Here is a 10,228-nt window from a genome sequence, read left to right as displayed (position 1 = left end):
CCCAATGAGATGGATTGGCCAGGTGGCAGTATTGATGGACTCAAGTGTGGCAACAGTAGCAAGGTTGGCCCAGGATCGGACATTGTTTCATTCTGCCGTGCATAAGGTCGCTATGAGTTGGTTCCAACTCGATGGCACTTAACAACAACAACTGACTTGTTTAAGTGTAGCAGAGACTGCTAATTCTGCATTAATATTTTCAACTCTGCTTATCTAGATAGGTTAACTGTAGAATATTGTCTTTTTAAAAACAAATAAAAAGCACAACAAAGTCAGAGATATCACACATAAGTAATAGAACCAGCTAATGTATTATTTATACAGCGTTTGCCTTCCCCAGTTAAACCAGTTGCTGTCAAGACAACCTGACTCCATATGACCTTAACTCATGGTAATCCCATGTGTGTTAGAGTAAAGCTGTGCTCCACTGGGTTTTCAGTGACCCATTTTTTAGAAATAAATCACCAGGCCTTTCTTCCAGTGAACTTCTAGGTGAAGTTGAACCTCCAACCTTTTGTTTAGTAGCTGAGGACATTAGCCATTTGTACCACCCTGGCACCACAGTCTAAACAACAATTAATTGTCACAATAACCTTGGGGATAGCATTTATTATAAGTAAAATGGAAATCTCCACTTTATTGACCCTAGCCATTGAAGAAATGTATCATTCTAAAAGTATAGGAGATCCAGATGTAGGTAACTAATGCCAAGGTTTTAAAATTAAGCAGTTCGGTGCCACCCAATGTTTCCCACCTTGCCTCTCTCTGTCACCGGCTTGACCCTGACCTGGGCACCACTCACAGCTAGCTGTAATTCTGGCCATCTCCTCTCGATGCGGCAGTGACTGGCAGAAAAAGAAAAGCTAATTTGTCCTTGTGTCTATTTTAAAGTCCTTTAGTCAATCTCCCTTTTATTAACGAGAACTTAGTCATATCACATACCTCCCCAAACCATTCACTATAATGAAGTGATTAATCAGATCATGATTCACTCCATGTTGTGTAGGTACCTAACAAAATTGGTTCTCTGTTAGTATGGAAGAAGAAGGAAATAGTCATTGAACAATCTTGGTTCTCTGTTAGTATGGAAGAAGAAGGAAATAGTCATTGAACAATCAGTAGTGTCTGCTACAAGTGATTTTATTATCCCTGCTTAACAATCTCTAGGAGCCCTGGTAGCATAGTGTTTATGCATTGGTCTGCTAACCACAAGGTCAACAGTTTGAATTTAGAGGAGAAAGATAGGCTTTCCACTCCCGTAAAGATTTACTGTCTCCGAAACCCTACACAAGGTTTCTGTGAGTTGGAATCAACTCAACAGTACATTTAATAATCTCAGAAAGATTAAATTACAAAATTAAAATTTTAATTAATTTTTAGTTAGAAATTTGGAAACTTGTATACTTAGAACCTTTTAAAAATTCTAAATATGCGTCTTTCAGTTGCAAAACCCACTTATTAAATCCACATTTAAAAAAAAAGTTTTTATTGTGAATTGAGTAATAGTTTACATGGGGAAACATCAGTTTAACACTTATCCTGTTGTATTCATTTTATTGCAAAGATTACAATCATATTCGTTTCATTGTAATGTTAAATCCACATTTAAAGATGTATATTTTAGACTCAACCTGGAAATTCATTGGTTAGTATATATTTGACTGTCTTTTGTGCCACACACTATGAAGCATTTTTTACTTGCTTATCAAGTGCTGTGATAATCAGAATGAAGGAAAATGTATCATCTCTATCCCCGAGACATTCAAGAGCCCAGCTAAACAAAACATAAAATAGCACAATATTGTTACTGTTTATAATAGTAAAATTTTGTCTCTGGTAGTATATATACCATTATCTGGCTTCACTGGGGAGTAAAAGATGAGTGAAAAGTTAAAAAGTTCTTTAAAATGTTGAAAGTTCTTATTGGCTGACTTTCTGAAATGTATTGTACGATTACTAGCCTGTTGAAATAATCATGATCCTTAGTATATGGTCCCTGTAAGATCCATTTTGCCTAAGAAAACTTTGTTTTCTTTATAGAGTTAACAGGAACCATAATTGTCTGTTAACCAGAATATCAATAAGTTAATTAAAAGCACAGCATTTACATAGACTCAAATAGTTTTCATATTTGGAACACTTAATATCCATGTATCATGGTATCTCTCTTACCCTACATCTGCTTCTTTCCCTTGCTTGTTTAATCTCATATGCCTCAAAAGAGATTGACTTATTCACCCTACACTAATAGGAGTCCTGGTGTGGCGCTGGTTAATGAGCTAGACTGAAAAGTCTGTTTGAACCGCAAGGTTGGCTGTTCAAGCTTACCAGCCACTCCTTGGAAACCCTATACAGTGTTGCTATGGATCGGAACTGACTCGATGGCACTTAACAACAACAGATTTTACATATGAGGTTATTTGAATTATATATGATTGTTCTGAAGTCCCCGGGTGGTACAAACAATTAAGTGCTCAGCTACTAACCAAAAAGTTGGTAGTTTTAAAGCCACTCAGAGGCACTTGGAAGAAAGGTCTGGTGATCTATTTCAGTGGAAAATTCAATGCAGCACAGTTCTCCTTTGATACACATGAGTTTTCCGTGAGTCTGAGTTGACTTGATAGCATTTGGCTATTGGCTATGCATATTCTAATAGTTCAAAGTCATATCTTGTAATATTGATCACATGATAGAGCATGAAATATATACTTCAGATTCTTATCTAGTGCAAGGTATATTAGATTTGAAAAAAAAAGTTTTTAGGCCATCTGTAAGTTGAAAACTTTTATTTCAACTTATGTGGAGTCTTAGGCAAGTACAATTATGTAGATAATCATAGCAACTTGGGTTAAATCAAGTGCATATGTTTCTTTACTCTCATGATTGCTCTATAACCCGGGATTAAACCTGTTTAGTATCTAAAACCTTGGCACATCCTATTTTTTTTTAAAGTTTCACATTCTCTCAGTGACTCACTGGTGGTCAAATCATCTCAATAACAAGTATAAACAGAGTGGAGTACATTCCAAACCAGACCTCCTTCTGAGAGTAAAACATTTCATGGAGACTATATTCACTCTGACATCATATTTTCCTTTATATTTCAACTAGTGAAACGTGTTTCTGGAGCATCTGAGTACCCTGTCAAAGACTTGAGCACCCCTCCAAGTTTCTCCGGAAGTGGAGGAAACGTTGGGCCTGCAACCAGCCCTACCAGAAGCAGTGATATGCTATATCTGATTGTTGGTTGTGTACTAGGCGTCATGGTCCTCATTCTTATGGTTTTCATCGCAATGTGTCTGTGGAAAAACCGCCAACAAAATACCACACACAGTAAGTCATCCATAACTATTTCCTTCTCTTTTTCTAAGGATGGGTTAGAAAAATATTGTCAGAGTAAATATTGATTTCTAACACTTTACTGTGTTAGTGTCATGGTGTAAAACTTATTGGATGATCTTCGTTTAGAGTGGATGACTTTAAAACTCTTGTCACTGTAAGCCAATGTACATGGAGCATAAAATTAAATTGCCCAGTAGAAATAAACAGCAAAGCCAAAACTAAGCAGGTCTCTAAATAAATAGGTGACTTAGTGCTGGGAAATTCTGGCTTTATTGGACCACCAAAGAGGATGGTTTTATGAAAGCACGAGTTTTGTACTTGCTGTAGAAACCCCTTCATGCTGGTACAAACTGTTCAAAGGGAGTGGAAAAGGCATAAGAGAAAGGAAGAGTCTAAGCTACCACAAAATGACACAGCACAGTCCTGTTTTTGTGCCTGATGAACCAAAACTGCGCCAGAGTGGCATCTTCTCCCTCAGCTGTATCTAGTAATAGGTTCTGCTTGAACTGTTAGAGATGGTATTGTTTTGAAACACAACCTACAGCCCCTTTGCTGTTTCCATATTCTTTGCTCAGTTCTCTTCCCTTACCTTCCTACCTTTTCGATTCCCCCAGATGTTATAAAGTAGAATAATCAATCAAGTTGGGGCTTTGGTGGGAGGAAAGTTTTTTGTTTCCCCTTTAGCTCAGAGTAAGGTGATGAAAGAAAAACAACAGAAACTACCAGCAGTGAAGGGCATTTCCATCAGCTCACTTCGATTTCCTATTACTAGCTGGGCTGGGAACCACAAGGTCAGCAGCTTAAATCCATCAGCCACTCTGCAGGTGACAGATGCAAAATTCTACTCCCATGAAGACAGACAGCGTCTCTAACCCTATACAGGGTCACTATGAGTTGGAACCAACTTGCCGGCACACACCATGTTACTAGCTCATAGGATAATAGAAGTGATTCACTTTTACAGAATGTTGGTGCCTTTCAAGAGATTGACAGGGACAGAGTAATGGTGCTGTCAGGCTAAAAGCATTGGTGATCATTTCACTGGTCTTTCCTATGCAGGGTTAGTGTCGTTCCTTTTAGTTGTGTGTGTGCTAAATAAGTAAAAGAAAAGTATTAGTCTGATTGTCTGAATAATTTGATTAAAATAATTTTCTTTTTGTGATCTGATACTATATTTTAAAATGAAAATTTATAAGCGCGTTCAGTTATTTATTCAAAAGAAATTTATTGATAATCTTCTGTGTGCCCAAGGAGCCCTTGTGGTTGTATAGGATCAGTACTGGACTGCTAACTGCACGGTCAGCAGTTCAAACCCACCAGCTGCTTCTCTGGAGAAAGATGAGGTTTTCTGCTCCTGTAAAGATTCACAACCTTTATCAGGCCACTGTGAGGCAGAGCTGAGTCGATGGCAGTGGGTTAGGTTGGGTTTGTTTATGTACCCAACAGTGTCCTGAATAATGGAGCTGCTTCGCGGGAGAAAGATGAGGCTTTCTGCTCCTGTAAGATTTACAGCCTCGGAAACCCTGTACAGGGTCGCTATGGGTCGGAACCGACTAGACGGCACTTAACAACAACAATGGTCAATAAAATAAACCTGGTCTCTGCTTTGTAGTATCCTGACAATGGACCACCTGTGTTCCAGTGACAGCAGAAACCATAGAGAGAGGGCACCCAATCTAGCCTGGGCAGATGCTATTACCTTTGAAGAATATATCGAAACTGAGAAACATATACTGTACCTTCTAAATTAACTTTCTAAACATGCTTCTGGAAATGAGAATTTTGAGGCAGTCATTCACATGCTTTTATTGTAAGGAAATGGAATAATTAGCTTTTGTATTTGGTATAAGCACAAACGTCAACTTGACAGTAGTGACCAAGGAACTATATGAATAGCAAGTGAATTTCTACACAGTTGTCTCATTTCTCCTGAAAATGTTGTGTAGCCCTGTTTGAAGTGTTCGATCAGAAGTTAGTCTTTTTATCTTGTTGCTTTATACAACTTTCTATCAGCATCTGGAAATGTATGAAACTTGAATACCTTTTTTTAGTGTTGCCAGTGGTTTGATACTTCAACTTTCACAATTTTTTAATTCTCTTTTGGTTTTTTTCTCCTTGATTAATTTCTCTTCCCATTAACAGAGTCATAATTAACTCAAAGTTCATAGCTAATGCCACGCTGCAAAGGAAATAGCAGCAACAATGTTATTAAAACATATCTCACAATTAAGCTTTAACTGAACAGTTTAGTATATCGGTAGTGTCTTAGAGGTTTCATTAATGAAATGAAATGAAAAGATAATCCATTTCAATATCATAACCATTTTTATTTCCTTTTGTTCTCTGTTAATAGAATATGACCCACCAGGCTATCTCTACCAGGGATCAGATATTAATGGGCAGATGGTGGAGTACCCCACTCTGCCTGGCACAAATCGGATTAATGGAACTGTTCATGGGACCTTTATACGGAATGGAAAGCTCAGCGGTGGCTGCTCACACCTTCATCATAAGGTCTCCAATGGAGTCAATGGACTTGTGAATGGGAGCTTAAATGGAAGCCTTTACTCGGGGCACACTAACTCTCTAACCAGAACACATGTGGACTTTGAACATACTCATCATCTAGTGAATGTAAGAGACCTTCTAACTATAAAGAAAAGCCTTCCCCATGCTTCAGGGCACCAGGGTATAAAAGCAGGGTCAGCATATTCAGATACACACACATCCCCTTCATAGATTCACTTGAGTGGATGGAAATACAAGGGGGCTTCAAATGATCGTGGAAAATGAAAGTAAAAGGTAATGGAATTTTTTCACGAACTTTTTGAAGTCCCCTCACAGAATGGATTACTAGAAACCTGTTGATCCAGAATAACTTTTCTACATTTTCTGTTGTCAGATAATAGTAGTATTTGTCAGTTTAGTTTGCGTTTTAAAATTATTTCGCACTGAAACTGGAATACCAATGAAGAACAAACTAAGTTAGTCTTCAGATGAAATGGAAATACCACTGACATAGACCAGACCAGATACTTAAAAACCTGATTTCTTCAGAGCAGGGTCTGAAGACTTATGCTAAAAGGGCCACGTACATAATGAAATTGAGGGAAGGATATGTGAGGAGTGACGGAGGCCAGAGGTCATTAGAGAGCACGGTCTCAGAGCAGCAGTTTGTTACCATCCAAGAGTGAGGTCCAGTGTTGCTTGGCTCTCTGATTTCTCAAAACATCTGTAAATCTAGGGGAAGCTGCCAGGTTGCCAAATGATTCAAATTTTTGAAAGCATTATTTAGGCCATGCAAAATATGTCAGCAGGCCATCAGATTGTGACTTGTATGCTGTCTTGAGTTTCTTTCTCTCTCTCTCTTTTCTCCCTTTCTTCTCTTTCCGTTCTCTCCAGTCTTTTCTTTCTTTCTTTCTGAAGGATAACTAAGGACCCTATTCTCAGGGGTCCTACCAGTCTCTATCAGACTAATAATATGCCTGGTCTTTATTTGTGATTTCAAACTTTTTTCACATTTTCCTCCTACCTTACCCAGGACCTTTTCTTGTGATCCCTTTAGTAGTGGTCAGCAGTGGACTAGCACCATCTAGTTTTTCTGGTCTCTCTGAGTCATGGAATCTGAGGTTTGAAAAGTTATTAATTAGCCTTTGGACTAATTGTTTCCATGCATCTGATTTTCTTCATTAATCTTTCCTCTGGAGGAAGGGAGACCAATAGTTGCACCTTAAATGGTTGCTTGTAAGACCCTAGTTGCTACTCACCAAAGTAGATGTAGAACAGTGACTTTGTGGACTGTATTATGCCAAGTTGACCTTTATGTCCCCTGAGACTATAGTCCTGAGCCCCCAGGCCTAGCAACTTACTCCTTCAAGGTGTTTGGTATCGCTAAAAAGTTTTCATAATTTGTCCTTGTGTGTTCTACTATAGTCATGAATTTATTTGTAGCACATATAAATACATATATGGAAATATCCTCTGTCAAACGTATATATATATGTATTTCCCTTCTCCTTCCCACACCTGTTCAAATTGAGTATCTATGCATCCACTTGTAGAGTATAGCTGGTGCAGGATCATGCATCCAATAGTATTTACCTTGGTTGCCTTTAACTCTTGTACTCTTCCTAGTGTCTTCTTTGCCTCAATCATTTTTGCTGACCTCTCCCTTATTGTACATCGCCTTCCCCTTCAATCCAAGTTAATACGTGTCTACTCTCTAGTTAGTGATCTACTCTCCTTTCTCCTCTCATCTTCAAATAATGTCTCTTTCTGTCTGTAAACCTTTTCTTGACTTTTTTGTAGTAGTGATTTCATACAATATCTGTCCTTTAATGAACAACTATATGTTTGTCTTCATTTTAACCAATGTGTTTTGTTGTTAACGATACGATTTTTGCATTTTATGATATGAATCCTGATGTGACAGGTTTCCAAAGGGATTTGAACTAGACAACATTCAATAACAACAACATTTGGATATAAGGAGTGAGAAACCCTTAGAACTGCTTCATTTCAGGGAGAATTATCTGATATCATTTCATTTTAGAAATGGGAACAGGATAACTCAAACGTGCTGGTTAAAAAGATTCTCTTACTAAGAAGTTTGATCTGTTAGATCGTATAATATCCACATTACTCATCAATCAAGTGGATTATTTGCTTAGTTGATAATATTAAGCACTCAGTTAGCCTCTGTCATTATCCTTTCTACAGCTAAACATATCAGTGTCCTCAAGTTTGAAGATGTTTAGAATTTTTTCATCTTAAACTTCAATAATTATTTGTTAAAATATTATGTTTGGCAAGCACAAAACTCTAATATATATTGGTATCTTAAAGCTAGAACTCGAGTGCCTTTTATAAAAGTTAGCTACATATAAAATGAGCTAACTTTTATGTGTTACAGAAAAAAATATTTAATTTGTTTTTGTGTATCTTATTACCAAAGGAGAATAATCATTTCATTATTTTGTGTGGAAACACATGGCTTATTTCCAGACTTTCTAAACTTTTTTTGTCACCATTCCTAGTCCAAAATGCTAACATTGTCCAAGAAAACTGAAGGAGAGAGAGAGAGAGTGCATTAAAGTTTGAATAGCACATGCTGTTTCCATAGAAATTAAATAAGGCTAATGTTTGCTTTGGTATTTGAACACAGTTTGTTGGTGTGATTTGCTTTGTTTTTAGAAAACATAAATTGCTATTTAAGTAGTTATTGTCCCATTAAAGATACTATTTTATATGTAATCATCTATAATTCTAACCCATTTGTTTTCTGGCTCTCTTTTAGGTGGGAGGATATAGGAAATTAAAAAATGGCAGTGATTATAAGAATCATTTAATTAACTTATTTTTAGTGGTTTAAGTAACTGTGTCACCCTGCCAGTTCCTAACTTCCTTTTCTGAAGCTTTTGAGTTTGCCTTCATGCATTGAACATAGTGTAGGAATATTCTCTCACAATGTTTTTTGCTAGTTGGATCAGGAATTCTGAGAGAAATGTTCAGTACTTTTGGTTTGCTTCGATTTTGGCTGTTGTTAAAAGATGACTGGGAAATATTCTCAGTAAAGCAATTGCCTTAACTTTTCCTAACCTTGAAGGCCTGCTTTGGGTTTGGGTACAGTATAACAACCTCTCCCATCTCCCACCCTCATTGAATTCAGTTCTGTTTGTTATCCGAAAGCAAGTTTCTGGTTCTGGCCATAAAGCCAGTTCAATCTGTAGCTTCATTTTCAAAGTACTCTTGCCATTGTGAACGTTAAGCGAACATTTTACAATGAGATATGTGTTAATCTGGGCATTTTTCTTAATTGCTGGGCAGTTTTTGCCAAAAGCAACATCAAAATATTAATACTCTCCCCCAAGTCACTGCTGGCCAGCAGTCTACCCCATCAGACCTAACAAATCATTACAGGAAAGTGAAGGTGGGCTGGTCCTATGACATCATTCAAACAGGTTTCAGACTCTGTTTTTCCAACTGGCGTCACATACGATTCTTCCATGATTGCTTGGAGCCTCGAAATGAGTAGGAGTTTATGATGTATACTAAGTGTATTTTGGGTCCATTCGATTTGAAATACTGAAGGGAAGTGACTAAACGTCTCCATTTATTTGCCTTTTTCCAGTACAAAAATACATGGAAAAGCATAGCAGTTGCTGTTGTTTTTTTCAAGTACAGTATTAGTATTAGTAGAACTCTACAGAATTCATTTTTGAATATAAGTAAATAATGTAAGGCTAACATTGTTCAGGGAGTTGCCTTCCATATAGAATTTATCCATTTATTATTGATATGGTCATTAGATTTGGGATTGTTTGATAACTGGTCTGGGTCACTTTGAGCATTCTTTCTTCTTTTCTGTTTCCCTGACCTTCCTTCTGACAAGGGTGGTGGAATGTACACAGCAGTACCTCAGACTGACCCATTGGAGTGCATTAGCTGTCGAAATTGCCGGAACAACAATAGGTATGTTAATATCAGCTTGCCCAGCTTACTGTGAATAAAGTATCGGAATCTTTATTTTCCCCTTCAGCAAAAGAAGTTCTTGGAATTTTACTTAAATATAAAGCCCTGAATTTGGCACCTTAAATTTATAAGTGCCACTGCATTTTTCTTGCCCCTGCTTTGTAATCTTTTATCTTTCTGTACCTCAGGTATATAGTGACAATATTGAACATTTTGTTCCTCACTGAGATGTTATTAAGAGGATTAATGTTTTTGAAATCTTAAATTAGAATCACTCTCTACATATACAGATTTTATCTTTTCTATCCTGTATTAAAGTATACTAGGAGGATGAATAAAAACATGCTTGAATATTACGAAGAATAAACTATGTATATGGTAATATTTTATTGTAATAGTAATATTGAACTTTTCT

At 37.1% G+C, this 10,228-nt stretch overlaps 1 protein-coding gene across 1 annotated transcript in view; it reads left to right on the top strand.

Annotated features, from left to right (window-relative positions):
* The window catches only part of CDON (cell adhesion associated, oncogene regulated), a 133,629-nt gene that overhangs the window by 101,967 nt on the left and 21,434 nt on the right, over positions 1–10,228 (top strand). The window contains exons 15-17 of the mRNA XM_006874581.1: positions 3,112–3,333; positions 5,696–5,976; positions 9,734–9,813. Of these exons, the coding sequence (XP_006874643.1) occupies positions 3,112–3,333; positions 5,696–5,976; positions 9,734–9,813 (583 nt within the window). The remainder of the gene's footprint in view (positions 1–3,111; positions 3,334–5,695; positions 5,977–9,733; positions 9,814–10,228) is intronic.

The sequence above is a fragment of the Chrysochloris asiatica genome, unplaced genomic scaffold, assembly GCF_000296735.1.
Source record: "Chrysochloris asiatica unplaced genomic scaffold, ChrAsi1.0 scaffold00287, whole genome shotgun sequence".
NCBI classification, from domain to species: domain Eukaryota; kingdom Metazoa; phylum Chordata; class Mammalia; order Afrosoricida; family Chrysochloridae; genus Chrysochloris; species Chrysochloris asiatica.
Note: the sequence above shows the minus strand (reverse complement) of the source record. Positions and strands in the feature narration are given on the sequence as shown.